Source organism: Carcharhinus amblyrhynchos, chromosome 9, assembly GCF_965287045.1.
Source record: "Carcharhinus amblyrhynchos chromosome 9, sCarAmb.v2.hapA, whole genome shotgun sequence".
NCBI classification, from domain to species: Eukaryota; Metazoa; Chordata; class Chondrichthyes; order Carcharhiniformes; family Carcharhinidae; genus Carcharhinus; species Carcharhinus amblyrhynchos.
The window spans coordinates 4,191,595-4,205,845 of NC_137332.1; the positions used below are offsets into that span (position 1 = coordinate 4,191,595).

General features: G+C 46.9%; 1 protein-coding gene and 1 long non-coding RNA gene across 2 annotated transcripts in view; one reads left to right on the forward strand and one right to left on the reverse strand.

Annotated features, from left to right (window-relative positions):
- The window catches only part of ddah1 (dimethylarginine dimethylaminohydrolase 1), a 125,486-nt gene that overhangs the window by 88,340 nt on the left and 22,895 nt on the right, over positions 1 to 14,251 (forward strand). Inside the window, exons 2-4 of the mRNA XM_080195093.1 lie at positions 5,614 to 5,713; positions 9,502 to 9,575; positions 12,810 to 12,929. Coding sequence (XP_080051219.1) covers positions 5,614 to 5,713; positions 9,502 to 9,575; positions 12,810 to 12,929 — 294 coding nt within the window. The remainder of the gene's footprint in view (positions 1 to 5,613; positions 5,714 to 9,501; positions 9,576 to 12,809; positions 12,930 to 14,251) is intronic.
- LOC145347559 (uncharacterized) overlaps positions 1 to 14,251 on the reverse strand; it is a 33,221-nt gene that overhangs the window by 14,152 nt on the left and 4,818 nt on the right. The window contains exon 2 of the long non-coding RNA XR_013887824.1: positions 4,873 to 5,053. This is a non-coding gene — a long non-coding RNA (uncharacterized LOC145347559). The remainder of the gene's footprint in view (positions 1 to 4,872; positions 5,054 to 14,251) is intronic.

Here is a 14,251-nt window from a genome sequence, read left to right on the forward strand (position 1 = left end):
GCTGCTAAACAGGAATGTCTGAGGTGTAATCAGCCATAATCACTGGTTTATGTATCACGTCAGGCACCCACACGTTATCCTATACTCTCTGACATATTGAGGTCACTGGCTTGTGGGGGTGGAGTGGAGGCCTGGCAAAACCAGGCTACGCTTCCAGTTTGTGCTTAATTAACTTCATGCAGAGGCCCGAAGCGAAGGGTTTAATGAGAGCACTCGAGGAGAAAAAGAAAACAAAATTAATTGCTTGTGAGTGAACGTCTGAGGCACAGGGGCCTTCAGCTCCAAAGATACCCAGGAGAAGCATTGCCGCTTCCTTCTTCACTTCATTCACTGCATCCATCCCAAACCTGGATGACTTCTCACCAGGCAAACCCCCACTTTCCCCCTTCCCCTGTTAGTGCTCTCTAACCTGCCATGGACAGGAGAGATTGAGTCAGTTAGGATTGTATTCGCTGGAGTTCAGATGGAATGAGGGGAGATCTCATAGAAAGCTAAAAGATTTTAACAGGACTAGACAGGGTAGATGCAGGAAATATGTTCCTGATGGTGGGGGAGTCCAGAACCAGGGAGCCATAGTCTGAGGATTCAGGATAAACCACTTAGGATGGTGATGATTACCATTTATATAGATGATCTGGAGGAGGGAACCGAGTGCAGGGTGTCGAAATTTGCGGATGACACCAAGATTGGGGGAACGGCAAATTGTGCGGAGGGTGTGGAGAGTCTGCAGAAGGATCTAGATAGGCTGGGCGAATGGGCCAGGAAATGGCAAATGGAATTTAATGTTGGCAAGTGTGAGGTGGTCCACTTTGGTAGGAAGAATGGTAGGAAGGATTATTACTTACGGGGCGAAAAACTGCAGCAGGCGACGGTGCAGAGGGACCTCGGGGTCCTTGTGCATGAGTCGCAAAAACCCAGCTTGCAGGTGCAGCAGGTGGTCAGGAAGGCGAATGGGATGCTGGCCTTCATAGCGAAGGGGATTGAATATAAAAGTAGAGAGGTCTTGCTGCAGCTGTATAGGGCATTGGTGAGGCCGCAGCTGGAGTACTGTGTGCAGTTTTGGGCGCCGCACCTGCGCAAAGATATTTTGGCCTTGGAGGGAGTGCAGAGGAGGTTTACTAGGCTGATACCGGAGTTGAGGGGGTTGAGCTATGAGGAGAGGCTGAATAAACTAGGCTTGTACTTGTTGGAGTTTAGAAGAATGAGGGGAGATCTCATTGAGACGTATAAGATGATGAATGGGGTGGATAGGATGGAGGTGGAGAGACTCTTCTCCTCTCAAAGGGGACAGTAGGACTAGGGGGCACAGCCTCAAGATAAAGGGGGGGCGTTTTAGAATGGAGTTGAGGAGGAACTTCTTCACTCAAAGGGTGGTGAATCTCTGGAATTCTCTACCCGTTGAAGTGGTAGAGGCTGCCTCGCTAAATATTTTCAAGAAGCGGGTTGATGGGTTTTTGATAAGAGAGGGGATTAAGGGTTATGGGGAGAGGGCCGGAAAGTGGAACTGAGCCACGACAGATCAGCCATGATCTTATTGAATGGCGGGGCAGGCTCGAAGGGCCAGATGGCCTACTCCTGCTCCTATTTCTTATGTTCTTATGTTCTTATGTTCAAATCAAAGTTACTGTGAAAATCCCCTAGTCGCCACACTCCCGCACCTGTCCGGGTACACTGAGGGAGAACTTAGCATGGCCAATGCACCTAACAGATCGTGGGAGGAAATTATAACCTAACAGATTGTGGGAGGAAACCGGAGTACAGGAGAAAACCCACGCAGACATGGGTAGAATGTGTAGACTCTGCACAGACAGTGACCCAAGCCAGGAATTGAACCCGGGTCCCTGGCACTGTGAGGCAGCAGTGCTAACCATCATGCCGCTCGTATTAGGTTTCCATGACCAGAATGTTATGGAAATTCACACCAGCGGGATTTTCCCATTCCGCCACAGTGAACGGAGATTTGGCTGGCTGCCAAATTCTCCAATCTCACTGCAGCAGGAGTGTGGTGTGAATGGCTAGTGAGATCATGGTGTGAATGGCTGGTAAGAGACTGCGCCCAATATTTCTATAACCTCAACCCAGAAGCTCCTTCATAGCTTCTCCGCTCCGGTGAAGTACTGGACGATGAAATATTTGGCCATGTGACTTCCTGTAAGTGAGAAACAATAGGGATGCCATGGTGGCACGGTGGTTGGCACTGCTGCCTTGCAGCTCCAGGGACCCGGGTTCGATTCCGGCCTTGGATGACTGTCTGTGCGGAATTTGTATATTCACAAAAATCCATAGTTATAATTGTTGCCTTTCTGGGCCAGGTGTGTGATTGGCTATCAGCAGTAAACATGAGAATCCTTCAACCGGTTTAACTCTCTGTGGATAGTTTATCAAATCATAGAATCCTACAGGGTAGAAGGAGGCCATTCGGCCCACTGAATCTGCACTGACCACAATCCCACCCAAGCCCTATCCCCATAACCCCTTGCACTTACCCTAGCTAGTCCCCCCCGACACTAAGGGGCAATTTAGCATGGCCAGTTCACCTAACCTGCACATCTTTGAATGTGGGAGGAAACTGGAGCACCCAGAGGAAACCCACGCAGACATGGGGAGAATGTACAAAGTCTATACAGACAGTAACCCAACGCCAGAATTGAACCGGGGTTCCTGGCGCTGTGAGGCAACAGTGCTAACCACTGTGCCACTGTGCTGCCCTAATGGACAATTTACATGAACAAAAACAACAACTTTATGAAAATTACTGGGAAGTTAAGACTGTGATATTGGCTCAACTTATAGCAGACATACAAATACACGAAATAGGAGCTGGAACAGGCCATTTGGTCCTTCAAGCCTGCTCCCACACTCAACAAGATCACAGCTGATATTCCACCTCAATGCCACAAATCAGATTATCCTCATATCCCCTTCATTCCCTTATTAATATATCGATCCCAGACTTGAACATCTCTGTGGAAAGAAATTTCTCCTCATATTTAAAAATTCATTTCATGGTTCATGGTTAAATGCATTTCAAGTGCTTTCTAAACATTATGGTTAGAAAAGAGAAAGTGAAACCTGTCTAGTGGGTAATTGATTCAACCTGTCAATCAAAAGCAGAATGCTTATATTGCAGGTAGCAACAAAGACAGAACTTGAGATGCATTCGAATATGAAGGGAAAGAGAAACAGAGACGACTCACAGTTGTGGGTAGTTGATCCAACTAGCCAATCAAAGGCTAGTTAAAGGTAATGGAGTGTAAAATTGAATGCACACAAAGCTTTCCAAGGTTTTTGAGCTTTCCGGGAAGGCTCAGAGGCTGGAAAGAAATGCAGTGTTAAAAGAATGGAGCTGAATGAGCCAGTCTGGAGGAATGGGGAGATCCATGAGGCTGACTGGATTGTGTCTACAATGAACTGTCTGGTCTGCTATGCAACTGTGAATCATTATGGTCAGGCTGCACTCACTGCTCATTCAAGCTACCAAAGCGAATCCCCCCAGTGAAACTGACATCTGCTGTCAGTCTAAGAACTTCAAAGGGATCTACTCACACCTGGAGATTCTGAGAGAGAGAAAGAGTAATCTCAGTTGCAGAATGGATTGCTGTTGTGATTCTGAAGGTTTTCAGGTATCAGTGAGACATGGATGTTAAAGTGACCAGGCCATTTCCAGAGTTTCACAATAAACAGACAGGAATGAAGATTTTGAATAGAAATCTGCTCAGACGTGGTAATAACAGTTAAACGTGCCTTTGTGAATGTCAGCCAGGTTTGTGCCACCCTGGGCGATCGAAGCCGGTGAGGTGGACCCGGAGAATTGTGATGGGTCTGATGCCAGGCGCAATTCCCGTTTTAGCCGTGACGCCTAATTCGCTGATCCGTCATCACTCCCTGCAGGGGCTACAGCCCCGGAGAGTCACGGCCACTGAATCTGTCTGTTAGACATGGGGGGAGTTCAGCTGACTGGTGTGCTTTTGGTCAGTGAAGCTACTAAGGGTTCCCGGTGAGTGAACTGAAAAAGGAGTGTGGAGACTGGGAGATTTTCACAGTGACTTCATTGGAGTGTTAATGTAAACCTCCTTGTGACACTAATAAATAAACTTTAAACTGGGAGTAGTTTAATGGTAAAAACTGGGCAGCATGGATAAGTTATGACTCTGTGGCTCTATAACTCCCTGAAATTTGCCAACATTTTCCTTGACAGCTTTCACAAATCATTGCATTTCCATTTTTTATTTGCTTCTGTTGTTTTTGTTATCAGAATTGATTGTAAAAGAATCTTTTATTTGCAACATTAAATTAGGCACAAGAGTAAGTCTTCCATCACCCCGAATCGATTCCACCATCACAGCTTTTCTGTAGCTCCATCCATCTATCATAAATATAGTATCATTACTGATAAAGATACTGAGGCTATTTCCCAGGGCTGAAATGGTCGCTACGAGAGGACACAGGTTTAAGGTGCTGGGGAGCAGGTACAGAAGAGATGTTAGGGATAAGTTTTTCACTCAGAGGGTGGTGAGTGAGTGGAAGCGGCTGCCGTCGGTGGTGGTGGAGGCGAACTCGCTGGGGTCTTTTAGAAGACTTCTGGATGAGTGCATGGGATCTAATGGGATTGGGAGTTACAGATAGTTCTATGGCTTGGTAGGTATGGATGTGATCGGCGCAACTTGTGGGCCGAAGGGCCTGTTTGTGCTGTAGTGTTCTATGTTCTATGTTCTATAATCCAATTGGCAATTTACCAGAACCTTTCTTACCCAAAGAGTGGTGAGAATGTGGAACTCACTGCCACAGGAAGCGGTTTGTCAATATGGTATCAATTTGCTTGAATTATATAGATATAGGAGGCATTAGTTAACATCATAAAGAGAAACTTACTGAAAATATGGCCGGAATTTTACCGGCGTGCCCATCCCGATTCCAGGAGCGGTCTTGGCTCGGAGAATGGCCTTCTCCATTGGTCTTGGACGGGATCGTACGAACCTTGGGCAGGCGTGCCGGTAAAATTCCGTCTTATGTTGTAGTTAAATTAGGAGATGTAAGATGGTATTGCTTCACTCTGTAAATAAATGTTGTAGTGAATAATGATTGGTTTCAATCCTATTCTTCTCTGGCTTCCTGGATTACAGTAAGGTTGAGGCAAACATTACAGATGGATTAACAGTGAAGCTGGATAAGTGTTTGAGAGAGAAATTTCATGATGATAGAGTTAAATGGAGGAGGTTCATGTGGAGTGTAAACATCAGCCTGTTACTGCCCTGAACCTTCAATGGGCGGCACGGTGGCACAGTGGTTAGCACCGCTTCCTCACAACTCCAGGGACTCGGGTTCGAATCCTGGCTTGGGTCACTGTGACTGCGTGAGTTTCCACTGGGTGCTCCAGTTTCCTCCCAGACTCCAAAGATGTGTGGGTACGGTTGATTGGCCATGATAACATTGGCCCTTAGTGTGCCAGGGTGTCAAGGTTAGAGGGATGAGTGGGGTAAATATGTGGGGTGACGTGAATGGGGCCTGAGTAGGATTGTAGTCAGTTCAGACTCGATGGGCCGAATGGCCTCCTTCTGCACTGTAGGGATTCTATGATATCATTTGAGACCCAGCATTTCCCTTTCTCAATAGGTGGAAGCTACAAAGAAAGCTCTGGAAGGCCTTAATTTTAATGTCGTTGAAATGACAGATGAAGCAGCAACTCTTGATGGTGGTGATATCCTCTTTACAGGTACATGTCTTCTCAACTCTGATCGTTGTCACGCAATTGGAATGAACCTTCTCTCTGTGTCTGTTGTTAAATGTCACGTCACTTGCCAGTAAAATTATCTAAGCGCATAAGCGAAAGGAACATGAGTAGACTGTATGGTTCTTGACACTGCATTGCCATTCAATCAGATTATAGTGATCTTCTTAATCAACTGCCGCAGGGTGGCATGGTGGCATGGTGGTTAGCATCGCTGCCACACAGCGCCAGGGACCCGGGTTCAATTCTGGCCTGGTCTGTGCAGAATTTCCATGTTCTCCCCATGTCTGCATGGGTTTTCTCTGGTTTTCTCCCACAGTCCAAAGATGTGCTGGTTAGGTTGATTGGCCGTGCTAAATTAACTCTTGGTGTCAGGGGAATTAACAGGGTAAATATGTGGGGTTACGGGGATAGTGCCTGGGTGGGATTGTTGTCGGTGCAGGCTCGATGGGCCGAATGGCCTCCTTCTGCACTGTGGGGATTCTTAACTCCACTTTCCAATAGGCAGCACTGATTAGAAATAAACGGGGAAGGGTTTGCTCAGAAGTTACACATCTTCATCCCGGAATCAGCATGAAAGCATCTCGCCATGAACAGAATTGTAACAACTGATTACCATAATGAGATTCATAATGATAGCTCGATAGAACAAGCTGCAAACTCTTACAGTCTAACAAGGTAAAATTGGCAGGTTATTTAAATATGTGTGATAGCGACGTTCCAGGCTATATCACAGTAATTATCAAACGCTTCCCCCAAGATTATTCACACAATAACAACATTACAATTTTATACAGTGGTTAAACCTGACAACACATGGCAATAATCGGCTAATGTGCTACATTCACTTTTCGCGTACAGGTCGCTTGTGTTTCCACATCCCACCATCTGCACCTCCTAGTCATTGACCCCCCAGCCACTGGAAGCAGTTTGAAGTAGTTGCCTCTACTCTCAAATAACTTCATTACAATGATGACCATTTACAGAACTGCTCCATTCATAGAATCATAGAATCCCTATAGTGCAGAAGGAGGCCATTCTGCCCATCGAGCCTGCACTGACCACAATGATTGATGTAACAAATTGTCCCTAAATTAGTCTCCCCTCAACCTGGTTTCCAATGTGGAATGCCATAAGCGTAGACAAAGGTCATGGGTGGAAGAGGGGACTCACAATGTTAAAATGGCGGCACGGGCTCGTTGGGCTGAAGGGCCTGTTTCCTGTGCTGTGTTGTTCTTTGTTTTCTTTGTCTTTGTAATCCCGCCCAGGCCCTGTTACCGTAACCCCATGCATTTGCCTTAGCTACTCCGCCTGACAGTAAGGGGCAACTTAGCATGGCCGATCCACCTAACCCACACGTCTTTAGAGTGTGGGAGGAAACCGGAGCACCCGGAAGAAACCCACGCAGAAACGGGGAGAATGTGCAAACTCCACACAGACAGTGACCCAAGCCGAGAATCGAACCCGGGTCCCAGCTGCTGTGAGGCAGCAGTGCTCACCACTGTGCCACCATGCCGCCCAATTGAGCCCTTGGGCAGAATTTTACCAGCTTGCTCTGCCCATCGATGGGCGAGCCGGTGAAATCGCAGGAGAGGCAAGAAATCAGATAACGCCCGATTTCCTGGCGCTTGTGATTTTACGGGAGCCGAACTTGCAGCACGGTCAGCGTCTCACCCATTTCTGGTGAAATTATTTAAACGTATTCTAATCTTCATTTACATTTGACTATGAGCCTGGTGATGCATCGTTTGGTCTCTCTTGCCTTTGTGGCCTAGCCAGACACAGTAAGAAGTCCCACAACACCAGGTTAAAGTCCAACAGGTTTATTTGGCAGCACGAGCTTTTGGAGTGCTGCCCCTTCATCAGGCGAGTGAAGGGAAAGGTTCTCCCTGGCGAGGAAAACAACTGCTCCCCATGCACGGGGAACAGTCGCATTGGCCTCGCTGGTCAAACCAGAGGCCGGTGTGGGCCCCTAGGGAGTCCGAGGGCGGGACGAGGTGGGGGGGGGGGGGTGCCCTTGGGCATGTGTCATCCTGGCACCGCCATCCTGGCACCTTGGCACTGCTGGCCAGGCACCTGGGCAATGGCCAGCAGGCACCTTGATGCTGCCAGCTGGCCAATGGAGATGGGGCCTATGGAGCCATGAAAGGGTGGGGCTTATGGGGGCAGAGCATGAAGAGGTAGAGTCTATGGGGTGGAGCATGAAGGGGTCAGCCTGATTGGGGGTAGGGACCCACTGCCACTGTCTAGTTGCAATCAACTCGTGGCGGGGGTGGGGGGGAGCCTGAGCAGCAGATGGGGGGCAGATGTTGGGGGCTCGATGTCCATGCGTGTGGGGCTCACAATCGGTCATGGGCCCTCACGATTGCAGGCGGTGGGGTGGGGGGTGGGGGGGGGGAGCGGAACTGGTTGAGGCTGCTTGCAGTAGCAGGGGCCTGACACATCTCTCTGTCAGTCTGTCAGACACCGACAGTTGCTACTGAGCATGTGCAGAGTGTGTACTTGCACAGTAGCTCCCACTACAGGCTAGCTGGTGAATCACGCCCAGCCCACTGCCTGCAGCAGCGAGAAACAGTTTAGACCATATTTTCAAATATCTCATATACTTCGTATATCGGTATGTGTTTGTCTCAGGAGACAGTAGACGGGAGCTGGTATGTACGCCCCATCTGGATTGAATATTGTCTGTTGTGGCTGTACAGGCTGATGTGTGTGTGGCATTTCTTCCATAGTTGGCACAGTTCAGAATGTTGACCTGAGGTTGACTGCTTCTTGTTCCTTTCGGCAGACTCTCTTTCCCGCCACGCGGTCATTCCTTTCGTTCTGTGTCTTTTTCCTGACTGCTTGTCGCCAGACACTCTGCTCAGCGGAAAAGACTTGCATCGGCTGCAATCCCAGACAAAGGCTGCGCGGTGGCACAGTGGTTAGCACTCAGGCAGGGTGAACGCTGTCAGAATCCAACCTGCCAAACCCCTCAGAATCTGACACATTCCAATAACATCTCTGCTCATTCTTCTAAACTGCAGTGAGCACAGGCGCAAACAGCTGCACCTTTCTAAGGCAACCCCTTCATCCCAGTAATCAGCTGAGTGAACTTCCTCTGAACTGAGAGAGGTACACCTCTCCTTAAGTAAGGTGAACAAGAGCGTGCACAGTGCTCCACGTGCGGTCTTGCCCTGTACAGATATTTCTCATAGAAACTTATAAAATTTTAACTGGGTTAGACAGGGTAGATTCAGAAAGAATGTTCCCAATGGTGGGGAAATCCTGAACTGGGGGGGGTCATAGTTTGAGGTTGAGGGGTAAACCTTTTAGAACTGAGGTAAGGAGAAATTTCTTCACCCAGAGAGTGGTGAATGTGTGGAATTCACTCCCACAGAATGTAGCTGAGGCCAAAACATTGTCTAATTTCAAGCAGAATTAGATATAGCTCTTGGCGCTAAAGGGATCAAGGGATATGGGAGGAAGGGGGGGGGTATCAGGATATTATATTTGATGATCTGCCATGATCAAAATGAATGGTGGAGAAGGCTCGAAGGGATGAATGGCCAACTCCTGCTTCTAGTTTCTATGTTTCCCTACTCTTATACGCCAAGCCTTTTGTCGTAAAGGCTATTTGGAGGGCCAGTAGAAGGTGACACAGTGTGGAGTTTGTTTGTTGACAGAAGGAACAGTATCATCCCAGCTGTAACAATTTCATTATTCAACTAGTGAATAGCCCCCGTGGTCAGTACAAATCCAACACTGTTCTTTTTGGCCTTATTTGTATTCAGGGAAAGAATTTTTCGTGGGTCTTTCCAAGAGAACCAACCAGCGAGGTGCCGAAATTCTGGCTGATGTATTTAAGGTGAGTGTGAGCATTTTTCTATTGTAAATTTATGAGGTTTATCGGAAAGAGAAGGCTGAAGGTGACCTGATAGAGACTTTCAGCTGAGGAATGGGTTTAGTCAGAGTAAATGTCTGACTTGTTAGAGTTTAGAAGGCTGAGGGGGGATCTTATAGAGACCTACAAGATAATGAAGGGGCTAGATAGGGTAACGGTAGAGAGATTCTTCCCGCTTAGAAAGGATAGCAGAACTAGAGGGCACAGCCTCAAAATAAGGGGGGTTGGGGGGGCAGTTTAGATCGGAGTTGAGGAGGAACTTCTTCACTCAAAGGGTGGTGAATCTCTGGAATTCTCTGCCCATTGAGGTGGTGGAGGCTACCTCGCTAAATATATTAAGTCACGGGTAGATAGGTTTCTGATAGACAAGCGAATTAAGGGTTATGGGGAGAAAGCGGGAAAGTGGAACAGAGCCACTTCAGATCAGCCATGATCTTATTGAATGGCGGGGCAGGTTCGAAGGGCTAGATGGCCTACTCCTGCTCCTATTTCTTATGTTCTTAAATGTAACCAAGACTTTTCCATTCATGGAAAGCTTGAAATCACAGCTGCCACCAGAATCAGGCAGTGATGAATAAACCAGCTAGAGAATTCAGGAGAAACTTGATAAGAATGTGGAACTCGCTACCACAGGGAGAGGATGTGGGGAATGGTATCGATAGGTTTATGGGGGTAAAGTACTGCGAATGCTGGAAATTTGAAATAAAATCAAAGTGCTGGATCTGACAGCATCAGTGGAGAGAGAAACAGTTAAGTTTTGAGCTCATGTGACTCTTCTTCAGAGCTGGAGAGAGGTAGAAATTTGATGGGTTTTATAGGGGGAGGGCAGGTGGAGCAAAGTAGAAGGCCAGGAATAGGTTGAAGATCAGTAGCGATTAAATGACTAAGATGTCAGATACACAAGATAAAGGAACGGTAATGATAGTGTTCAAAGTAGTTATTAATAGTGACATAAAGGTCAGTGTTGTCTGAAAGCAAGAGCAGAAAATATCAATAGAAGAACAAGGGTCAACACTTTCTGAAAGCAAAACATGAGAACAAGATAGAGGCTGGCACGTGGGAAAGTGGGAGAGAGTGAGGTTGGAAAAGAAATCAAACTGAAGCTCAGAGTTCATGGTCTGAAGTTGTTGAACTCAATGTTCAGTCCAGAAGGCTGTAAAATGTCTAATCAGAAGATGAGGTGCTGTTCCTTCAGTTTGTGTTGGACTTCACTGTGTGGGTTTGTGTGTGGGTGTGTGTATGCGTGTGTGTTAGTGTGTGTTTATGTGTGGATATGTGGGGGGGGGTGTGTGTGTGTTCGTGTGTGGATATATGGGGGTGTGTGTGTGTGTGTGTGTGTGTTTATGTATGGATATGTGGGTGTGTGTGTGTGCGCGTGTGTTTATGTGTGGATATGTGGGTGTGTGTGTGGTTGTGTGGGTGTGAGTGTGTGTTGGTTTATTGTGTGGATGTACATTGGCGTGTGTGTGTTTTTCATTCGAGGGAATGTGGGCATCACTGGATTGCCCTTTAGAAGGTGGTGATGAGCTGCCTTCTTGAATTTCTGCAGTCTACATGGTGTAAGTACACCAACAGTGCTGTTAAAGAATGAATTCAAGGATTTCCAGTGACAGTGAAGGAACAGTAATATATTTCCATGTCAGGATGGTGAGTGGTTTGGAGGAACTTGCGGGTGGTGGTGTTCCCATTCCTCTGCTGCCCTTGTCCTTCTAGATGGTAGAGGTAATGTGTTTGGAGCTTTCATGAGTTTCTGCTGCAAATAACTTTGGTGAATTGCTGCAATGCATCTTGTAGATGGGGTGCACATGACTGTCACTGTGCATCGGTGATGGAGGGAGTTAATAACAAAGAACAAAACAGCAAGGGAAACAGGCCCTTCAGCCCAACGAGCCCGCGCCACCATCTTAACAAATGTATTTTCCCTACACCTCCCTTGACCCGTGTCTATGCTTATGGTACCCCCACTGGAAACCAGATTCAGGGGAGAATAATTTAGGGACAATTTGTTACACCAATCAGCCTAAGAGCACATCTTTGGGGTGTGGGAGGAAAGCGGAGCACCCGGAGAAAACCCACGCAACCATGGGGAGAATGCGCAAACTCCCACAGACACAGGCCCAAATCCATGTATCTGCACAGCTAGCAGTGATAGTCACTGAGCTGTCTTGGTGCTCATCTGCTGGTCCAGTTTTAAGCGTACACAAACGACGCAAAGTACTAGGCCACTCTCGAAACGTCCAAGAGCAGCCCACGCATGACCCACCGTGTGTATGTAGTGCCAATCAAGTGGGCTGCTTTGTCTTGTATGGTGTTATGTTTCTTGAGTGTTGTTGGAGCTGCACCCATCCAGGCAAGTGGGGAATGTTCCATCACGCTCCTGACTTGTGCCTTTTAGAGGGTGACCAGACTTTGGGGAGTCAGGAGGAGACTCATCACTGGATTCCAAGCCAGGATTCCTGATCCTATAGTCACAGTATTTATATTCCTGATCCAGTTCCGTTTCTGGTCTATTATCAGCCCTGGGATGTTGATAATCTTTGTGTGTGGGTGTGTTTGTGTGCGGGTATATGAGCATGTAGGTGTGTGTGTGTGTGTGTATATGTGTGAATGAGTGTGTTGGAATGTGAGTGTGTATGTGTGTGAGTGTAAGAGTGTGTGAGTGTGTGTGTGAGAGTGTGTGTTTGTGAGTGTGAGTGTATGTATGTGAGAATATGTGTGTGTGTGAGTGAGTATGCGAGTACATTGTGTGAGTGAGTGTGTGATTGTGTGTATGTGAGTGTATGCGTGTATGAGAGTATGTGTAAGTGTGCCAGTGAGTGTGACTGAGTGTGTGAGAGTATGTGTGAGTGTGTCAGTGAGTGTGAGTGAGTATGAGTGTACATGTATGTGAGTGAATGTGTGTGTGTGTGTTTGAGGTGATATTTCCCCACTTTCCCCTATAGCGAGCACCTTGCTAACGCACTCAGTGTGTGAGCCACAGTGACAGGGTGGGTATTGGAGCAGAACATTGAAGTCACCTGACCCACAGAGAAAGAAAAAGCAGGAGATTGAGGAGAACATTAGAGGAAAGAAAATCAATTTTAATGCAGTAGATAAATAATAATCCTGTTTGTTCACAATTGGCTACAGCCTTGGAGACATTGATTTGATTTAATACTTTATGCAATAAACTTTCCATTCTCCTTTCCTCCGATACAGGACTATGCTGTTTCCAAAGTCACCGTCACGGGTACTTTGCATTTGAAGAGCTTTTGCACCATGGCTGGTCCAGGACTGATTGCTATCGGCTCCAGTGAGCATGCTCAGAGAGCACTGCAGGTACATGGGGAGGGATAGGAGAGGCCATTCAGCCCTTTGTACAGCCAATCATTGAGATCATTGCTGCTCCTAACCCATTTTCCCACCTTGCCTTCATGTCCCTGAATTCCAGCATTGCCAAAATCTGTTGCTTGCAGAGTTTGCAGGTACGAATTATGGGAGAGAATTCCAAACCTTTTCCAGCTTTCGTGTGTTTCCTAACTTTCCCCCTGAATGGACTGGCTCAGAATTTCCACTGATGTAATACTGACAACAATTCAAAGATGTTTCATTGGCTACAATCACCGTGGGAGATCCTGGGGTCAGGAAAGTAGCTATACAAATGGAAGATCATTCGATTGAACTTCAGTGCCACTCGGATGATGTGACACAACACAGATGTTTAATTTGCCAATCATAGATAAATGCGAGGTGATGCATTTTGGTGATGCAGGACTTACTTAGTTAATGGTAGGGCGTTGGGGAGAGTTACAGAATAAAGAGATCTAAGGGTACATGTTCAAAGCTCCTTGAAAGTGGAGTCACAGGTGGACAGAGCGGTGAAGAAGGCATTCGGCATGCTTGGTTTCATCGGTCAGAACACTGAATACAGTAGTTGGGGCATCTTGTTGAAGTTGTACAAGACATTGGTAAGGCTACACTTGGAATACAATGTACAGTTCTGGTCACCCTATTATACAAAGGACTTGATGGTTTGAGTTATAAGGAGAGGTTGGATAGATTGGGACTTTATTTCCTAGAGATTGCTTTGGTGCAATCTTATAGAGATCTATAAAATAATGAGGGCATAGATCAGCTGGATGGCCAACATCTTTTCCCAAAGGCAGTGGAGTCTAAAGTTAGAGGGCGTAGGTTTAAGGTGAGAGGGGAGTGATATAAAAGGGTCCAGAGGGACAATTTTTTCACATAGAGGGTAGTGAGTGTCTGGAACAAACTGCCAGAGGTAGTAGTAGAGACGGATACAATTTTGTCTTTTAAAAAGTATTTAGACAGTTATCATGGGTAAGATGGGTGTAGAGGGATATGAGCCAAATGCGGGCAATTGGGACTAGCTTAATGGTAAAAACTGGGCAGCATGGACAAGTTGGGCCGAAGGGCCTGTTTCTATGCTGTAAACCTCTATGACTACAGAAGGAGGCCAATCGGCCCATCGATTCTGCACTGAATCTCCGACACAGCATCCTACCCAAGCCTACCCATCTATCACCGCAACTCCACACATTTCCCATGTCTAATTCCCCCGAAACTACACATCTAGGAACACTAAGGGGCAATTTCACATGTTCAATCCACCAAACCTCCACACCTTTGGATTTGTTAAG